This window comes from Sminthopsis crassicaudata, chromosome 6 (genome assembly GCF_048593235.1).
Source record: "Sminthopsis crassicaudata isolate SCR6 chromosome 6, ASM4859323v1, whole genome shotgun sequence".
Taxonomy (NCBI): Eukaryota; Metazoa; Chordata; class Mammalia; order Dasyuromorphia; family Dasyuridae; genus Sminthopsis; species Sminthopsis crassicaudata.
Window position 1 is genome coordinate 242,528,092 of NC_133622.1, and position 22,072 is coordinate 242,550,163.

The 22,072-nt window shown below is 33.0% G+C and overlaps 2 protein-coding genes and 1 long non-coding RNA gene across 3 annotated transcripts in view; 1 reads left to right on the plus strand and 2 right to left on the minus strand.

Annotated features, from left to right (window-relative positions):
- The window catches only part of LOC141545917 (olfactory receptor 5M5-like), a 92,627-nt gene that overhangs the window by 8,796 nt on the left and 61,759 nt on the right, over positions 1 to 22,072 (minus strand). The gene's annotated exons all lie outside the window — the stretch shown is intronic.
- The window catches only part of LOC141545453 (uncharacterized), a 53,629-nt gene continuing 36,637 nt past the window's right edge, over positions 5,081 to 22,072 (plus strand). The window contains exons 1-2 of the long non-coding RNA XR_012483018.1: positions 5,081 to 5,206; positions 5,812 to 5,960. This is a non-coding gene — a long non-coding RNA (uncharacterized LOC141545453). The remainder of the gene's footprint in view (positions 5,207 to 5,811; positions 5,961 to 22,072) is intronic.
- LOC141546461 (olfactory receptor 5M5) lies at positions 20,322 to 21,278 on the minus strand. Its single transcript, XM_074274302.1, has one exon. It carries the CDS (start codon positions 21,276 to 21,278, stop codon positions 20,322 to 20,324), a length of 957 nt encoding a protein of 318 aa, XP_074130403.1.

The window sequence follows — 22,072 nt, forward strand, 5'->3', positions numbered from 1 at the left end:
AATACAAATAAGAGAGAAAACTTTTATTTTAAAAATAAATGACTTCCATTTTCTTCCTCAACTTTCACTCTGGGCTTTTATTTCTGTTACTTCTATTCAAAACATTTCCTTGAATGAACAAGGCAGCTTGTGGTGGCAATTCCCCAATGGTGAGAAGCAACTAGGAGTACTAGACATGAATTAGGATAACCTCAATTAGTATCTTAGTGTATGAACACAGGCAAGTTCCATTTGACTTCTCCAAGCTTATCTTAAGTAGAATTTCAAAGGAAACAAATTATATATATATATTTTTTCCAATCCACATTTAAAGATCCCTTGAAATCTATTTTTGAATTCCACAAGAGATCTGTGAGCCCCATTATGAACTACTCATAGAAAGCCTATGACATTCCTTCCCATTCTAATTCTTATTCTGTATATGTGAAGTTGAATATTTTACCTAAATATAGAACTTTTACTTGTTTCCCATGAAATATCCTCTAAGTGTGTTTAACTCATTATATTTGTTGATTGAGAAATATGAACTCTGTCTCTCAGGCTTCAATCTCTCTGTCCAACCTTTGGGCTATTTGAAAGTCTGAGAGGAAGCTTTGATTCCCTTATTCAAAGGATTGTTAAAAGTGTTTGTTTGTTTGTTTCCCATTTAGTATTTTATTATTTTTCAAATCACATTTTCTAAATTCATTTTGTACTCTTCCCAAGATAAAAAAGTTTACTAGCACAGAGACAAAGACAAATTCCAGAGAATTACATTATAACTACAAACGTGCATTTGATGTTGACTAATTAGTTAGTGCTCATTGGATCCAGGTAATCAACTAATTCATTCGACATTTTCTTGTCTTATTGCTCAGTTGTTTCACTTAAATCTGATTTTTCTTGGCCCCATTTGATATTTTCTTGGCAAAAATACTAATGTATAGTTTGACATTTCTCCAGCTTATTTTATACATGAGGAAATTGAGACAAACAAAGTTAAGTTACTTGCTCATGGTCATACAGTTAGTAAATATTTGAGGGCAGATTTGAACTCACAAAGATGAGTCTGCCTCACTCCAGTCCAGGTCCTCTAACCACTGCACCAATTAGCTATTATAATTTAGTTGATCCCTTTTCATCTCATTCACAAGCATAGCATTGGAGACTTTTATCAGACTCTGCTTAAATGTAAGTATCTTATGACTTTAGGACAAACTTTTCTCTATTCCTCCATCTTATTTACAGTTCAAGCCTTTATGGCTGGAATGTATTTCCTTTTTGTCTCCACCTCACTAAGTCCTTTTTATTGTTAAAAATCAATCTAAGAATCTTGTTCTTCAACAACCTATTCTTGATCTTTCCCAGCTATTGGTTTCCTCCCTTCTGGACTCTCAGATATTGGAACTACTTTGTATAGATATTTGTTTTCATTAAGATTTGTGTTGCATTACATTACCAGAATTTTCAGGTTACTTTAAATCTTTGATTATCTTAAAGTTGCCCTAAAACTTTTGGGGTATGTATTTTTACCTATAAGTATAATATCCTTCCCCCTTTTTGAATGTAAACTTTCCATAAGTAGGGGTTTTTAAGCTTTCTTTCCATTTATATCTCCATCACCTAACACTATGCCTGGAACAGAGTATATACTTCATAGATTCAGATTGATCGATTAGTCATAGATTCAGTTTAATTGGTGAATAAATAATTTGCAAGACTTATTCTTGAGGAAGCTCTTCTTGTTTCAGTAATCATTGTTTCTGATTCTAATTGCTATCAAATTATAATATTATTCCAAAATTTTGTCAGGAATAAAAATCAACCTTACTTTTCTATAGACTACAAAATATGCTTTAAAAAATTAAATTAGGAACACCTAATCTTTTTTTTTTTTCAATTTGCTTCCAAAAATAATTTAAAGACTATCTAGAGTGACATTAGAAACACAATTACAAATTCCTTAAGTGTTGTAGGAGTTCATTCATCTAGGACTGATAAGTATAATTCACTGGGTCAATTAGAGGTTGCCTTAATCACCTTATTTAATTTGGGTTTCCACTTCTGAACTACTTTTGTTCCATTCTTCCTCATGGAAAAAATAATTTTACATTGATAAGAAAACAGAAGCAAACTGAGAATTAAATATTTTAATCTTTAACCTTCTTCCCACCCCATCTCTGATGGTCCTCTTGGCCTCGATATTGCTATTAAAAAAAAAAAAAAAGGAAGGAAGGAAGAAAAAAGGAAATAAGAAAAGAAGGAAGAAAGAAAAAAGAAAGAAACAATGAAAGAAAAAGGAAGAAAGAAAAGAAGGAGGGAAGGAGAAAAGGAAAGAGAGAAGGAAGGAGAGAAAAAAGGAGAGAAGGAAGAAAGTTAGGGAAGAGGGAAAGAAGGAAGGAGGGAAGAAAGGGAGAGAGGGTAGGAGGAAGAAAGAAAAAAGGTAATAGCAACAATATCTTTTTCATATAATTGCTGCAGAGATAATATTTTGTAAACTGTAAAACATTGTAATTGTTATGATATGTAAGAAAATAAATGAGAATTATTTTCATAATGGTACAGAAAAAGAAAGATAAAAAACAAATACTCAGCCTGATTTCCCTTTATAAAAAAAATATTTCATTGAATCTTACCGGTAGAAAAAAACCTCATAGATTATAGTCAGAATTTTATAGCCTGAAGGAACATCGATGTCAAAATTCCATTATTTCACACAGGAAAATATTGAGGAGTCAGTGGCAAAGAAAAGACTAGAATCGAGCTACCTCTCTCTTAGGATATTGTTGTCTCTTCTACAATCTTGGTTATCATTTTCTGTACAAAACTCCCGAATCCCTTTTCCCTTCCTCCTTTTCTCAAACTTTAGCATTAAAATGCCACATTATAAAATCAATGAAATTTAATGGGGAAAAAAAAAATCAGCATGTGTGAATAAATTTCTGACTTCTTTTTTCAGAACCAAAATAACAAATTATTTTGTTTGTGAAGGAAAATGTATTTTTATAGTAATGAGTTCCAATAAAGATCTGAATAAGAAGGATTTATAACAGGGATAATAATGAGAAGTTTTGTCCCTGAGGAATTTCTAGACTCACCTAGAAAGTAAATTCAAGGGGGAATTCTTGTATGTCCCAGGTGAGAGAAGCTAACTGATAGGATTATACATATCTTTTCCTTTTTTTTTTTTTTTTTTGTTTAAAGGGATTCAGAAATGTTGCCAAATCTTGCTTTTCATTACTTATGTCACTGCTCCCAGTTGAAAACAAAAGTCAAATAGTAACATCTACCTTATGTTGAAGTGTGTGTGTTTTGTTATTGGCATCTAAAAGAATTAGAGTGGTATTGTTGTCCCCAAGAAACAATTAAAAACTTCAGGGGCAGCTAGGTGGCGCAGTAGATAGAGCACCAGCCCTGAAGTCAGGAGGACCTGAGTTCTAATATGATCTCATAAGCACTTAACATTTCCTGACTGTAAGATCCTGGGCAAGTCACTTAACCCCAAGTGCCTCAGCAAAATAAAACAAAAAATAAAATAAAAAACTTCAGAAACAGTAGAGCAATCCTTATTTGGTATCTTTGGTTCTTATTATATGGATCTGATATAATTAATATATTTCATAGATATCTAGAATAAAAGGTCAACTAAAATCATAGGAGACACTTTAGACTATATAACATCGAATGCCAGAATAGACAAAGAGATGTTAGAAATCTATTGAATCCAACTCTTTCATTTTATAATAAAATGAACTGAGGCCAAGAGGTCAAAGCGTCAAAGCACTCAACTATCAAATTATTTTGAACCTGAAATGAGGTCATCAATAACACCTCCTATTCCTTTATTTTATGCTTTATTGACTCCGTTCCGATCTCTAAATTGGAGCATTTCACCAATTCCCACATCTGTCCCAAGGGATCTGTTTGTATTTCTTTGCTGAAGCCGGCTATCTTTTGAGATTCCCAATAACTTTGCAAACAGTCAGGGAAGATATGGCTTACACTGACTTGTCGTCTTTGGCTATTACTTTTGCCATTCAAGAAAACTCATTTTTTTTGAGTTCATATCTGGCCTTAGATACTTATTAGCTGTCTGATATGGGCAAGTCACTTCACCCTGCTTGTATTAGTCTCCTCAACTGCAAAATGACCTGAAAAAAGGAATGGAAAACCACTCCAATATCTTTGCCAAGTAAATCCTAAATGAGATCACAAAAAGTAGGACACGATAGAAACAAATGAGCAACAGCAAGAAGGGACATGCCTAAGAACATATATAAGGTGTTGGGGATTCAAAGGAGCAAAACATGAAATTGCCAGTGCTGTTAAAAAGCTTATATTCTATTGAAATGAGAAACCATTTTGGATGCTTTGAAATCCCAAAGTGTTTGCTTATTCTAGCCACAAATAAATGGGGAAACAGGTTTCTCTATATGCTCAGGATGTAGGAATTAATCTTCCATGAACAGGTAAGGGAAAGCTTTACATAGGTACATGAAAAAAATCCCTGGGGCATGGGTAAGGTAGCTAATACTATATTCATTTCACAGATGAGAAAACCAAAGCTCGGGTGAGAGGTTTTCCAAAGATGCATAGGTAGAGAGTGTCAACACTGAGTTTCTGACTTCAATGTTTTCAGTCTATGTTAATTTTTCATTCTGGGGCAGCTGTATTGTGTCCCCTAAATACATAATAGAATATTTCCAGATGGCCATCTTTTTTTTCCATAGAAAATTGAAACAAAATGAATAAAATAAATTATTTACTTCAGTGTAAATTTCTTTAATACTGTTCAACAAATGTGTCACAGGAGCCATCTGACAATGGCTGCTAGAGATCCAACCTAGACCTGCAGAATGGAGCTCCTCATGTGAAAGGATGATACAAGGAGACTGAGAGGCAGTTGCTGTTCTCTGACCTCCCTCCTCCTCCCTCTACCTCCAATTTATTTCATTTCCAGTCCACAAGCAACACCTGTGTCAGTAAAGGCTGCTCCTCAACTCCCTTAAGTGTCACAATCCACACCTGGCAACTCCCTCAAGTGTCACAATCCACAGCTGCTGAAGCTCCCAGAGAATGACCTGCCCTTTCACCCAGGCATGGTCTTTAACAAACAAACATTAAGTACTGTTTATGTGTAAAGTTTTATACCAAGTTCTGTGAGTGTAAAGATTAAAATTTTTAAGTGACATGGTCCCCTTTCTTCAGGAAGCTTGAACTCTAAAAGGTAATCATTTGTTTTATTATTATGATGTAGATATATAAATAGACAACTATTTCAATATAATGTATTTTATTTTAAAACTAAACATTTAATTTTTGCTTAAAAACATTCTAAGACTAGACCATCTATCTAGTCCAACCCTCTCACTTTACAGATGAGGAAACTAAGGACCCAGAGGTAATGACTTGAACTCCTAGATCTGATTCCATGTCTCCTAAGTCCAAATCTAATGATGCTTCTAATATTTCACAAAGGATTGTACAAATACAAAGAAGTAGTTATGACTGATTTAACATTGGAACATGCCTTTATGGGAAGATAGACGTTCACTTCACTGGGGTCTCTTTAAACATCAAATAGACATCCATTTTCTCTAAATTGTTTAGATCCTGACCAAACAGACTTTGGGTTAATAATATACTCATACTATATTATTATTTTAACTTTTATAATTATACATATATAATTTATTTTATTATAAAATGTTTTATTTAAATTATATATGATATATTATACACATAATTATTTTAAATATTTAAAATATGTATATTGATATATTTTTTTTATTTCTTATAGCACAATAGTATTATTCCCCTTTCCCTTCCCAGAGACCATCGTCGTATATGAAAATATTTTTGGAGACACCAAAAGAGGGGGAAAATCAGCACAACTAATCAAAATAATAAGAAAATTTGAAAATGTGTGCATTGTTTAAGATCTGTGGATCTTCCACTTCCAGTAAAGGTAGGTTGGAAAAGTTTTCTCTTATTTCTCAATATGATTCTCACTTGGTATATATAATTTTGTTACTTTTACTATTGATTTCTTAGTTTGTCATTCTTTCTATGTAAAATGCTATAGTTACTGTTTCTACATTCACTTATTCATACTGATATCTCTCTTTAGTAGTTCATATTGATATTTCATTCATCACACTCATCATTTCTTACAGCACAATAATATTCCATTACTTTCAGTACCGAGATTTGTATAGCGATCTACTTTGTTTCCAATCGTTAATTATCTATCAAAAAAGGGCTATTATAATTGTTTGGGAGCATATGTATGCTTTTTTCTCATTAGTGATCTCCTTATAATATAAGACCTAGTATAAGGTCTATAATGAAGTCTCTGATTCCATGGTTTTAGACATTTTAATCACTTGATATGTGTAATTCCAAATTGCTTTCCAAAATTTTGTACCACATCACAGTGATCTGTGAATTTTTTTGATTGTAATTTCATTTTTTTTCTAACAAATTTTGGGCTCTTCTCTTCTTTTATTTATTTCATTATGGTGTTGGGGCTTTTTTTATCCCTTTTATTCTTCTTGAAGACCTATGACCCTTAGGTTGTGTCTGTGCAAACTGCAATTTTAGCATATTTTGACTGCATGGTGAACATATTTTCACTTACTTCCTAATTCCCTCCACTCTGATGGTAGTTTCCATAGGGGATGGATTTTAAAACATCCCATCCTCCTCCATCTCTAGACAATTCATGGTCTTTGTCCCCAATGACTTTTGTGTGCTTAGAACTAGCCCCAATTTGATGCTCAGACATAGTGGAATATTATTCTATCCTATATAGCTTCCTACATTCACTATATCCTTTCCAAGAGAACCATGCCAACTCTCTCTATTGCTCAGTTCTCTAGCAATTTCAAGCCTGCTTTCTCTAGGATCAGTGCTTCTGGGTTGCAGCCTTTAGAAGGCTTTTGTTCCCCAAGAGCCATGGCTAAGGTGTTGGCTAAGCCAAACTTCCATAGTTTAGACTTGAGATTTCTTTGGCATTAGAAAAAAAGAGGAGGTGGGGATAAGAGAGTGAAGAAAATGTGTGTTTGTGTCTATTAATGCAGCCTTGCTGTCAGTACTGTAAGAGATCCTAAAGATTGCTAAGTAAGCTCATTGTCAGTGAGCATCAAATCATGGATTTTTAACCATTAGGATTCTTGGAGTCTTAGATGTAGAAGGCCACAGATAGTGGGAGAACTCTAGGCTGAAGGGTCTTATACCTTACCCAGAGTTCCCTAATTATCTGTGGCCCTCTACACTAGACTTGGGAACTCCTGAAGTTACTTTTTCTTTGGTATATAATTTCTGTCTTTGAGAGATCTGAAAAGTTATGGGGATCAGAAAACTATCTAGTTGGCCATTGAATCAGTCTTATTTCTACTCCTTACACTCTTAAAATTATTGAATACCCCAAAGAAAGCTTTTATTATATGGGCTATATGTATTAATATGAGGGTTGAAATTGAAATATTTTCATGGATTTATCAAAATAGTTTTAACTTTATAGGAGAAAGGATTAAAGAAAGAAGGAAAGATTAAAAAGGAAGCAAGAATAAAGCAGAGGGTAGAAGGAGAGAAAGAATAGAGGAAGAAGGGAAAAAAGGAGAAAGAGAGGGAGGAAGGAAAGGAAAAGAGAAAAATGGGAGTAGAGAAAAATGGGAGTAAGAAAGGGAAGGACAAAGAAATAAAAAAACAACAACAAAAAGGAAGCAGTTTGAAGGAAAGAAAGAAAAAAAAAGAAAGAAAGTAAGAAATAGGATTATGATGATCATCATCATAAAAAACTTATATTTAAACAATGCTTTGAAGGTGGCAAAGAACTTTAAACACTTTATATCATTTGAGTCTCCAAAGAGTTTTATGACATCGTTGCTATTATTAACTTTACAGAAGAAATTGAATCTTGGAGAAATACAAGGCTGGTTTTCATGTTAGTGAGTTTTTAGTTATCTCAGTATTTTATAATTATGTCTTTAAAATTTCCTTTTTTTCCAGGATAATTTAGGTAACACTTAATTACAAGTCTTAAGATTTTCCCCATATCCAAGAGACTTGTTAGAATTATAAATCCATGTAAGCCCAAGTGACTTTTCATAAACATTTGGATTTTATTGGACCAATTGATTTTACAAATTTATAACAAGAAAATAACTACCTACTTTAATTTGTCAGTGCAATATTATCCTGAATCTCTAAAACAAACAACAGTTGAGTGTTTGTTTGTTTGTTTGTTTATTTGGAAGAGGAGAAGGGTACATCAAGTCTATGTTTTTACATAAGTAATGTGATGCACATACTTGAAATGGTAAAAAGTTCCATGAGGTGGTGTGTTCCATCCAGATCCTTGATGTCTTATCTTCTTGTCTCCGATCCCTCTTTCTATGACACTATGTGGTATAGCTTTTAGAATCACTGGAATACTATGAACAAAAATGACTAAGATTTATTTAGAGAGATCTTTTCTGAAAAGTTCTTTACTTAAGGCCTCTTTCACATCTTTGTTCCTTAATCTATAGATCATGGGGTTCAACATGGGTATTTAAACTTCAATTTAAGTGTTCTTTGTGACTTCAAATTAAGTGTTCTTTGGAATCTCTGCTAATTTATTATCCTAGGTAGGAAGTTACCTGTGATGGGGCCCACTTAGTACAAAATGGAATAGAATCTCTCCAGTTGACTAATTTCACTTTTATCTTCACAGAAAACTGAATCAAAATTAATAGAATTAAGTTTCTGCAAAAAGAGTCTTAATTTCAATATTTATTTCCCTAATACAATTCCACAAACACTGATTTAGTGCTACTTATGTGTAAAACAGTAAGCTATATTCTGAAGGTACTAAGATTTTTTTTTTAATCCCACAATCCTTGCCTTCAAGAAATGTATATGCTAAGATTTAGTTTTTAATCTGAGAGTTCTTATTTTTTAAAAAATATTTTGATAATTTTATTTAATATAAATTGGTTTCACTTGTAATCCTGAATATTATGTTGTGCGTGTTTAAAACATATGTTTAAGATTACAGGTGATAAAATCAAATGCTAAGTGAGTACTGACTTGTCCAAGGTCATGTAGCTAGTTAGCAATGTCTGAGTTAAGATCTCTTGACTCCAAATCTGTTTCTTGAGGGTCTGCATGATGCAAGGAGGCGGGAGTCACTAATTTAACACTGGAATAAGTTATTTTGGGAAGACTGAAGCCTCACTTCATTGGAGCTCTTTTAGCATAAGACAAACACCACCACCTTCTTTGAGTGATTTATTGTAATGTGCTGTTGTCTCCAGAAGCTGCAGATCGCTCTCTGGGAGGAGATCTGCTGTGTCAACTCAAATCTCTGGGACAGATTCTTCTTCCTATAGAGAACCGTTGTCTCCAGACAGTTGCCGTTAACTGTTGTCCAGAGAAGTGACTTCCCTTCCTGCAGAGAGCCGCGTCAAGCCTGATGTAATGCAGAGACTTCTCCTATCTCTGGAGTGCTGTCCTCTTTTATCCTCCCAGAGAATGGGCGTGGGATAATGCAAGGGCTTTTGGGAAGAAGTACTCCAACCAATGAACTTGCTCCTCTTAGAATTCCTAAGGTGTAAACTCCCTTTAAAGGCCCAAACCAAAGGTCTGAGTCAAAGAACTGTCAAGTCAACCTGAGTTCTCACCTTGTAATTGTCCAGACAACCTGAGTTCTCACCTAGTAATCCTAACATCTTATAATTTGACAAGACATATCTTGGAACCCAACAATGTAGCACTTTCATTATATTAGAAATCATGGAAGAACCAAGAGGAAGCTTTTCATTGTACGAATTACATCCCTCTGTATTTACTATATTCAAAATGAAAATAATTGTCATAAAATTAATTTTGAGCTTCTGGAGTTCTTACAAGGGTCTTGGGTACTCCCACGTTGCCTTGATCATATTTTGAATACCTCTGATATGGCATCTTCTACCTAAAAGAAAGGTTCCGATAGAAAGTTTTTCCTGAAAGGAAAGGTTATATTTCAGATTCATTTATCTACATAAAATATGAATTTGAGTCCATCAATTGGAGAATGGTTGGGTAAATTATGGTATATGAAGGTTATGGAATATTATTGTTCTGTAAGAAATGACCAGTAGGATGAATTTAGAAAGGTTTGGAGATATTTACATGAACTGATACTGAGTGAAATGAACAGAACCAGAAGATCATTATACACTTCAATGCTGTATGAAGATGTATTCTGATGGAAGTGGAAATCTTCATCATAAAGAAGATCCAACTCACCCCCAGTTGATCAATGATGGACAGAAACAACTACACCCAGAGACAGAAGTCTGGGAATTGAGTGTAAAATGTTAACACTACTGTCTATCTACCCAGGTTAAAAATGAAAGTTTTGGGTGTCTTATAGAAAAGATTAGTGTGTTAATGCACCTTCAAGATACTTCAAATCATCAATTTTCTTCATCTTCAAATGAGGAAGAAATAGGAAAGTATAATATCTTCATTTTTACAACTAATTATCCAGGATTGTCAATCATTTGAGGGAAAAGGGATCCTAAAAATAGCTAACATTCTACATATAAAATCAACTCTTCTTTTGGGAACATACCAGTCAAATCTGGGAAGGACCCTTAGTTACCATTTAATTTTAACTAGTTCATTTTAGCCAAAAGGAAATCAAAACAAAGAAAAAAGTGATTTTACCCAAGATAGTAAATATTAAAGGCAGGATGTCTTCTATTGCTAATCCTAGTTCAAATTTTACTGAACGATTAGAATTTCTATCTAATCACTAATGAATCACTAACCTCTAATTTCTGCTAGGACAGGAAAGATGTCAGAACCAGCAATAATATCTGCTTCTAATTTCTGGTACAAAGAAGAATACAAAAATAATGGCCACTTCCAAGGAGCCCCAATGTGCTCTTGAATGAATTAAGGAAGGATTATGCCTGAATTTATACTTCTGAACTCTTTCCCCTAAAGAATTTATCCAACATACTAAACTGTAGCAATTAAAGGATGTTCCTCTAATTATTTATGGGAATTCTTAATTGACAGAATAACAGTTTATCAGGGGAATTAGTCTCTTTATCTTCCTCATGTTCCAATTCTCTGTATCTTGAGTGTGTCTATTTACTTTATGTTTTTTTTTTTCTATGCTCCCTTCAGTAAAATATACGATTGAAAACGAAAATGATTTTTGTTTTTGTATTTCTAATTCTTCTCATAGAGCAGCCTACCATTAATACTTCATGTATGTTGACTATAATATATGATATAAATTGTACATTTGCTTGTATAAATTTATATATTTATAAACGCACCATGCAAAATCATGTCTATATGCATGTATGCATCTGCACATATATGTAAACTATATGTTTACAACATATATAATTGTTATTGCTATTGCTATTTCTCAATAGCATTTTATTTTTTCCCAAATACATGTAAATATAGCTTTCAACATTCATTTTTTTTCTTTCTCTTCTTTTTTCTATTTTATTTTTATCTATATTTATTTATATTATTATTATTTATTTAATTATTATTATTTTTTTTTTATTTACAATACATATGCATGGGTAATTTTTCAACATTGCAAAATCTTCTGTTCCAACTTTTCCCCTTCTTCCCCTCACCCCTTCCCTTAGATAGCAGGTAGTCCTATACATGTTAAATATGTTAAACTATATCAACATTCATTTCTGTAAGACTTTGTGTTCCACATTGTGCAAAGCAATAGCAAGATTATACAATGATCAATTTTAACAGACATGGCTCTTTTCAACAGAGAGGTGACTCACACTTCCAGTGGTCTTGTGATAGAGAGCTATTTGTAGCTCTTTTTTTGGGAACATCCCAGTCAAATCTGGGAAGGACCCTTATTAACCATTTAATTTTGACTCATTTCAGCCAAAAGGAAATCAAAACAAAAAGAAAAGTGATTTTACCGAAGATAATAAATATTAAAGGCAGGATGTCTTCTATTGCTAATCCTAGTTCAAATTCTACTAAATGATGAGAGAGGACTATTGGATCTGAATGTGGATCACCACATAGTGTTTTCATTTTTTTTTTGTTGTTTGCTTGCTTTTTGTTTTCTTTCTCATTTGTTTCCTTTTTGATCTGATTTTTTTATGCAGCATAATTGTTAAATGCGTATAGAAGAATTGTACATGTTTAACATGTGCATGCATATTGAAAATATTTTTTCCTTTATCAAAGAAGTAATGTGTGGGTATATATATATATATATATATATATACATATATATATATAATGTATATACACCCCCATATATATATGTACATATTTTCCTAGTGACTGTGCTGTCTATCCTTAAAAAAAAAGACTTTGTGTTCCAAAATTTGCTCTCACTTTTTTACCTTGTCATGTTGCACAAGATAAAAATAAAACCACAAGAAAGAAAAAATTTTTGAAAATACTATGCTTTGATCCATACTTCTCTCTGTGGATATGATTGCCTTTTTCCAGCCTAAGTTTATTGGAATTGCCTTGAATCACTGCATTGTACAGTGTTCCATTATATCATTACATTCATATACCACAACTTGTTCATCTATATTCAGTTGATGGACATCCTGTCCCTTTCCAGTTCTTTGCTGCTACAAAATGAGCTGCTATAGATACTTTGGATCCTTTTCCCTTTTTTTGTGATCTCTTTGGGATGGTATTAGTGGTAATGATGGATCAAAAGATATGTCCTAGTTTAATTGATATTTAGGCATAGTTCCAAATTGCTCTCCAGCATGGTTGAATCTATTCATAGGTTCACAAGTGGTGTACTGAAATTCTGATTTTCCCACATCTTCTCCAAAAATTATTATTTTCTTTTCCTGTAAGACTAGCCAATCCAATAGGTGTGAAATGGTACCTCAGAGTTAATTTGTTTGCATTGATCTAATTGTCCATCATTTAGAACACATCATATCATTACAGATAGCTTTGATTTCCTCATCTAAAAACTACCTGTTGATATCCTGTGACTACTTATCAATTGAAGAATGATTTGCTTTCTTATAAATTTAACTCAGTTCTCTATTTGCTAGAAAAATGAAGCCTTTATTAAGATGCTTTCTATAAAAATTGTTTCCTGACTTTCTGTTTTTCTTCTAATCTTGATTATATTGATGTTGTTTATGCAAGTTTTTTAAAAACTTAATATAATCAAAATTATCATTTTTCATTTCTTAAAGATTTCTTCCTTTTTTTGGCTCTAAACACTTCCCTTCTTCATAGATCTGGTAGGTAAACTATTCCTTGTTCTCCTAACTTACTTATAGTATCACCTTTTATGCTCAAGTCATGTACCCATTTTGACCTTTTCTTAGTATATATATGGGATATTGGTTTATGTCTATTTTTCTGGCATGCTATTTTCCAGTTTGCCCAAGAGTTTTTGTCAAGTAGTGAGGTCTTACCTCAGAACTTGAGACTTTGGAATTATTAAACAATAGATTACTATAGTTATTTATTACTATATCTTGGGTATCTAATCTTTTTCACTGATATACCACCACTGTATTTCTTAGGGAGTACCAAATAATTTTAAATAAAAATGATTCATTTTAATACTTAATTTAATAGTTTTATATCACACTTACTAAGCCACTTTCTCATGTATTTTTTTTTCATTAATTCCCTTGATATGTTTAACCTTTTGTTCATCCAGATGAATGTTGTTATTATGTAGTTTGGTAATTCCAAGAAGGACATGACAGTGTTTACTTTTCCCTCATATAACTTCTCTAGCACAGAGAGGGGTAATGTATGCAATAATAACAATGATACATACCTGAATGATAGTGAATTCTCCCTGAAACACTAAATATATAATCATGGGCAAGTTGATTAAACTTTTTCTTTAATTTTCTTCTCTATAAAATGGGAATAATGCATTTAGGATGTTATAACCACTTTAAATCTCAGTCACATAATAGTGTGTTATACAAATCCTAGAAGGGTAAGTGCATCTATGTACCATTTAACAGGGAGATGACCTTATTGACAGATTATAAGGAAGTAGCACTTTATGTCCCTAGAACTCCTGAAGATGATTAAATATACTCTATAACTAAAATTTGGCATGAAATGGCCCCAGTTAATACATTCAAATTTTAAAATACTTATCCGGGTTCTTAAGATTTTATTTCACATTCTAAATGTAAAAGGACTTTCCATACAAAATAGGAAAAAAATAGGGAAATGATAGTTTATAAACATGCCAAACAACACAATAGCTTCATTGTGATAAATGGTTTACTGTAATTACTTATACATAAGTACCATATTTTTTGCCATACTTGTGAAAAATATAGTTTTATTCAAGCGATTCTTTGCCTTGGAGCCTCCATTGATGATTTAAGTCTCGTTGTTCTGTAGTGGTCTTTTAGTATCTCATAATCTGTACCAGCAGAATATAAAAACGTCCAGTGATAGACCAGAGATTAGCTATCTTACATATATGAGCCAACTTTCAATGAGGCTTAGCACCAGGTATATGGGGATGATTTATTCATGCATACATCAAGGATCAAACTTACCCTTTCTTTTTGTAGATCAGTGGTTAGTGAGACTGTTTCAGAGAGTGATCAATAATAAAATCAATTTTATAAGAATATTAAGATATTTTAATTTCTAACTATTAACTATTATTAACTATTGTTAACTATTGATAGATGTAATCCAACTAAACAGAATCTGTTTGGAGTCTTCAGTAATTTTAGTGTATAAAGAGATCCTGAGATCAAAAAGTTGGAAAATTTTGATTTTTAGAGTGCTCTCTCTATATAGGAATTGTAAAGTGTCTGACAAATGAATAGTCATCACAGATTTTGCCTATGATCTTATATTAAGGGCACTGTCTCTAAGACTATTATTACACTTTGGATCATCGCCTTAGAGTTAGAAGAGGTTTTGGAGAATTGCTTGTACTATATTATTTTATAAATGAGGAAACTGAGACAGAGAAAGCAGAAGTCACTTGACAAAGGTTACATTATCAGTAAATTACAGAGCTAGAATTCTATTCTGCATCCTCTTGAAGGCAAGGTTTACTATTTTGTCTTTTTTATTATCTCTTGTACAAAGCATAGTTTCTGGGATTTGGTGAGCACTTGTTGGCTGACTCAGTGTTTCTAAAGTCAATGATCTCAAGATTCAGATAGAAAACTGATGGACTCAAAGGAATTAAATATACCTTATCAGTCAAATAGTCCAAACCTCTTGTCTCATAGGTGATGATGTTGACTTACATTTTCTCTGGAGGTTACTGTATAGCAGAGAGTGTTGACCATGAAGACAGGATATTTTAAGTTTAGATTCTGACTAAGACAATTGCTTCTTGTGAAATTCTGGTAACTTCACTTAATCTCTATCATCATTTTCCTCATCTGTAAAATGGAAATAATACTGGCACCTGTTCTCCAAGGTTGCTTTGATGATCAAAAGAAATAAAGCAAATATGTAAGATGCTTTGATATCCTTGTTATAGTATAATAAATATTAAGTATTAATGGTTATTATTACATAAAATATTTTAAGGTTTACAAATATTTTACATGATCTCATTTCATCCTAACAATCCTTGTTCATACAAGTATTATCACACATAGATTTTATTGATATGGAAACCAAGTACTGACTACCAAAATCATTGAATTTGGAGTTATAGGACATGAGTTTAATATCCAGCTTTATAGTAACCTAACTCTGTGACTTTAGACATTCCACTTAAACACTTTTCACCTTGGTTTCCACTTTTGTCAAGTAAGAAGCTATTTATAGTCCCTTTTCATTTTAATCTGTGGTCTTCAGGAACAACAACAACAACAAAAATAAGACCCAAACAAAAGTCTCCTGAATCTAACCTTAGTGTCCATTTTAATATGACTAAAAAATTGGGTTTTTTGTCTCCCTTCCCTCAGAATGTTTCAGCCATATCATGGCAGAAGATAAATATGTCATATGTTGATAATTAAAATGCTCCTGAACAAAAAGTCTATTGGAGTAAATTTTGTTATCATTGTCATTGTCATTGTTGTTGTCTTTGACCAGCTCTTTCAGTGCTTTATTTTTATTAAAAGAGTTTCAAAGTACTGGTTCATAGTATTGTGTCTGCAAAGAACAAATTGAATGCCAGTCTTGGTTGAGAGCATACATACAGAAAGCAGCAACCAGATAAATGTGGATCTCTTTTGGCATGATGCTATATCCATTTGGCTTGGACATGACCATGTATTTATTATAAGTTATTGTAACGAAGATATAATGCCGAACAAGAAGCAGTGTACTGCATGCGTAGCCCTTAAGAAAGTAACCAGAAAAGAAAACAGAGATATTTTCAGATAAAATGTTCACCAAAATCTTGGAGGTGATATTTGAGTAACAGTATAGGTCCTCAACTTCCAAGTTACTGATGAGAAAGTGAATCCAAGTAAGAAGATAGTAGTCAGCACTAATCTGTACAGTCATTCCAAGATTTTCCACTAGAGGGAGAGCATAATTCCCTAGAAAAACCATAAACAAGATATTCTTTAGCTCAGGACAATAAGCCAGTCTCTGTAGAATTGCAGTGCGTTTTATACCGAATCTTTCCATCTGAGCGAAATTTTCTATAGAAATAAAAGCAAAAGAAATCAGGAACAAAGAGGACATTATTGTTCTGTTTGTTTTTGTTGTTGTTTGTTTTGGAGTAAGGGAGATGATTCACACAATTTGCCTTCTTGAAGGAGTCACAGTCTCACAGGGCTTCAGTTTCTTCGCTGGTGAAACAAGTGTTCTACTAGATGTGTCTTGTGTGTCCTTATCTGTTGCAATACTCTAATTCTATAATGCTATGATCAACAAAAAGGTGCTATTGAGTTCATCCCAAAGAGTATGGTAAGCAAAAAACAAAAAAACAAAAAACAAAATAAAACAAACAAACAAAAAAAAACAACAACACTGTTTCCTCATGTAATAATTGAAAATAATGGTGTGAAACCCAGTTACAATTAAAGCTAGATGGCATGCACTTCTACATGTGTTATCTCTGTTTTAATCACATCAAGAGGAATGGGGCAGGTAGAGCAAGCTTGGTTTAACATTATTTGAAAGCGAAAATTTTATCTGTTGTTGCTCAAGTTAGGTAAAATATCTAGGTCCCCATTTACTTTCAAGATTTTCATTTATAAAATGGAAAGAAAAATACCTGTGGTATTTAATCTGAAGGGTTGTTGTAAGAATTAACTGATAATAATATGTGTAAAATGTTTTAGACATAAATGCTATACAAATGTGTACTTATGCATGTATACACACATATGTGTGAATATCATTTATTCGTTTCAGACATGAGTGACTCCATGATCCCACTTGATATTTTCTTGGCAAAGACACTGGAATGATTTGTCATTTCCTTCTTCTGTTCATTTTACATATAAGAAAACTGAAGCAAATAGGGTTAAGTGACTTTTCTATGGTCATACCACTAATAAATATCTGAAGCTGGATTTAAAATTATAAAGATAACTTTTTCTGATTCCAGGACTCACACTCTATCTAATGTAACACATAGATACCCATATATACAGGCATATATGCTTACATGTGAATATATAGGTTCAGATATATATGAACCTATATATTCACATGTAAGCATATATGCCTGTATATATGGGTACCTATATATATACATATACATATATATGTATATGTATACATATATATGTATATATATATGTATTAAAAGAAATATAGGTATACATATTATACTGTTTTATTTAATAGCTATTTTTCTAATCAATTTAGAAATATTCTTTCATAATCTTCTTTCTTAGGCTGTATATAATGGGGTTCCAACATGAGTCTCACAAAGAAATAAAATAAATCTAGGTTGCTCAAATCAGGATGACTGACTTGTCAATGATGGTCCAACATATATACAAAGTTAGGCTCCACCAAACACATCATTGACATGGGACTAGATCTACATATAGAGAACCCTTTGTACTGCATTCTACAGAACACTTTTACAAGCTGCTGATGAGAATGAAAATAAAGTAGATAAGGAAGATGAAGAAAGAATTGAAGACAATAAATTTTGCAACAGCAAATAGAGATGTATTTATATGAAAATATGACTATTTCTGTATGATAGACTGTTTAGTGTTGTTCTATAAGAGCTGAGTTGAAATTGTTCTATTTCTGACATGGACTGATTATTCGACCATGTGCAAGTCATCAATCCCCTCAGTGCTGCAAGCTAGCACTTGCTAGCTTTTTTTTTTTTAATTTAGACTTTTAATTTTTAATTTTAATTTAGACATGTTTAGCAAGATAAATTAAAATTAAAAAGAACATAGATAATGAAAACATGTGGTTTCCTAAATCAATATGTCAGCGTGAGGGATCCTTATGTACAGTTTAATGACCCTGGTTTTCTGAGTTGATATCACTGTTCCAAGAATCTCAATTGTAGAGAAAGTATAGACTTCCTCCTCTAGATGTTTCCTTTATCAATGAAATCACAGGCCCAGGTCCTGTGAGATCCATCGGTTGTTATTATTATTAAATGAGAACAAAATCCAATGCATAACAATGCAAATAATATAATATGTATACTTATATTTCTTTTAATACCTATATATATGTATATATATGTGTGTGTGTGTATGTATATACATACCCATATATATATATGGGTGTGTATATATATATATATATATATATATATATATATATATATATATATATATATACACACCCATATATACTAATTACAATGCAATAGATATGTTCCCAAGTGCTTCTTCTATGTGACATTTCAGGAAATAATATCTAACATTATATTCATCTTTCTTCAAGGTTGTATATAACTAGAGTGATAGTTCAAACACATTTCCCCCATTTCTTCTCCTGATTTCCAGATAGTTTATCTCTATGGATTTAATTTTTCTTTTAAATAAAATAAGTATTTAAAGCTTGATCAAGCTCACTATTAATTATTGAAAGAGTTAATATTTGAAAGTGAATCTCTTTAGAGATGAAGGGAAGCATTACTTGATGCTTGTCTCCAGGGTGAGGGGGAAGCTTGAGGATATGGGACAGATCCTCTACTAGACAACAGTGGGTAATTCCTCCTAAACTTCAAGGAGAAATGCAAAGAAGTAGTCATTGTCCACATGTCATTGAAAAGCCATTTTGCATTCTAAGGCTCTATGTTCCACCTTTGATCCAATGTATACTGCTGGTCCTTTGAAGGCCAAAACGCATGTTCTTTATGTTCATGTTCTTTATGTACATTGAGCAAGACTTTGGGATTCACATAAAGCAGTTATTTTAATTCACTTCATTAAAGTGTTTGAAAAAAAAAACACCTCTAAGTGGAAAAGACAGCTATCTAAGAAATCTTATGAAGAAATCACATTTTGGAGAGTGAGTGTGTAATTTTTATATTAATGAATAGGGCTATATTTTTAATGATTTATGTTATCACTGTAGAAAGACGCAGAGAAACTTTGGAATGATGGCCTCAATAAGAATATATACCTGTCTTTGTCTCTATGTAATAATCTAGTCATTGAACATATGAGAACAGCAAGACTGAGAGAAACAGGTCATGCAAGATCAAGCTGCTAGTAAGCATTAGGGTTTTTAAATTTAATTCCAAGTATTCTGACTTTAAATCATATACCATTATTGCTGAAATGTATATTATAAGATTCATAGATTTAAAGAGCAAAAACAACTTGGAGTCTAATCTAGGATAAACCTGAGTTCTGGCATGATGAACAATTTTACCCAAGGTCACCCAAGTTGTAAGTAAGAAATAAAGGCTTTGAACCCAAGTACTATGATTCCAGAGCCATATCTGTTTCCATTGACCAAGTGTGTGTGTGTATGTCTGCATGTGTTTGCAAGGGCAGATTAGAATCATAACAGGCATGAACCATGTGAAAATCAAATCAAGTTCTCCATTCTCATAAATGTTTATTTGTTTTGCAAAAATAAATACATCTTTTTAAAGCCTATTTCTTGAATCTATTAAGTTTTATGTTCTCATTCAAGAACATTTGGCTAGCAAAGGAGATGTCAGCTCTGAAATAAGATGATAGATGAAAAAGGAATAGCCTATGTAATGTATTGATATTGATCTAATGGGAAAAGAACACAAGGAAGATCCTCAACAAATTGGGAGGACAATCTTTAGATTATTTAGGAAAAGTCATTTGTAAAAATGACAGTAGAGGATGAGAGAGGTTACAAGATGTACCAGTATGGTAATTGGTAATCATTGATGAGATCATAGATCTTTCAGAGTCTCAAAGTAGCCTATGCTATTTAGACAGGACGTTTTTTCTGATCAATTTACGAAATGCTTCTTTCACATCCTTGTTTCTTAGGCTGTAAATGATGGGGTTCAACATAGGACTCACAAAGGTATAGAAAACAGCTATAATCTTCGACTGTTCCACTGATTTGTCAGTGGGTGGTCTAACATACATGCAAAATAAGGTCCCATAAAATACAGTCACTGCCACGAGATGAGACCCACAAGTAGAGAAGGCTTTGCGCCTACCTTCTGCTGAACGCATTCGCAGGATGGCAATGACAATGAAGATATAGGAGATAAGGATGACGAGGAGAGAGTTGGAGAGATTAAATCCTGCAACCACAAACATGGATGTTTCTTTGATGAAGGTATCAGAACACGAGAGCCGTATGAGGGGCGGGTCAGCACAATAAAAATGGTTGATAATGTTGGAGCCACAGAAAGTCAAACGGTATGTCCACATGGTTTCCATCAGACCACTAAGGAATCCATAGATATATGGTCCAGCAATCAAGCGAATACAGACGGCTTTTGACATCTTGCTACTATAGAGTAGGGGGTTACATATAGCCATGTACCGGTCATAGGCCATAACTGCTAGCATGTAATATTCAGTAATCACCATGGCAATGAAGAAATAACACTGAACCAGACAAGCAGGGTATGAAATGGTTTTCTTCTCTGATAAGAAGTTCACTAGCATCTTGGGGGTAACATTGGTAGAATAGCATAGGTCTAGGCAAGATAAACTAGCAAGAAAGAAGTACATGGGAGTGTGGAGGCGGGAATCTATCCTTATCAACACCATCATTCCAAGGTTCCCTCCTACAGTGATGAGGTAAATTACTAGAAATAGCACAAAAAGGATTGGTTGTAGCTCTGGACGATCAGTTAATCCCAAAAGAATAAATTCAGTCACCAGTGTGTAATTCCCTCTCTTCATTTCTTTAGAGATCAGCATTTTCCACTTAGATAAATTAAAATAAATAATGGAGGAGAATGAAAAACAAATTTCCAAGTGTCTCTTTTTCCATATCCCACTCTACTCTTATTCTGTATCTTTGTCTCTGTATCTCTCTTACATGCACATACATTCTATGCTTCTCTCTCTCTCTCTCTCTCTCTCTCTCTCTCTCTCTCTCTCTCTCTCTCTCACACACACACACACACACACACACACACACACACACACACACACACACATCTCTATTCCTGGTGATACTTTCTAGAAACACATAATCTAAGCTGTTCATAAATTCATATAGATCATTACAGATCATCTCCTTCTTTCATAAGTATTTCATGAATAATTTCTAAAGAAGTTACATGATTCACCTTAGGAAACAGAAGGATTTAATGATGGACCAGGGAGTATCTATAGAATCCAAATTTTTTTAGTGACAACCTAATGTTATTTTTGTTGCACCTTAAAAACTCACTTTGTCAGAACTTTAGTAACAGGAAATTATTACCTAATGGATCTAAGGGCCCAAACTATTGATCATTCAGCATGTAGAAGCAAAGTGAAATGACTCTGGTCCCACTTTCATTAGAAATCAAGACAGCAATGTTTCATAGAATCTTATTAATGCTAAGTTCATCTATTCTAACTCCTACACAAAACATGATCTCCCCCCCCCCCCCAGGCTGGGGTTAAGTGACTTGCCCAGTGTCACACAGCCAGGAAGTGTTAAGTGTCTGGGACCAGATTTGAACTCGGGTCCTCCTGAATTCAGGGCTGGTGCTTTATCCACT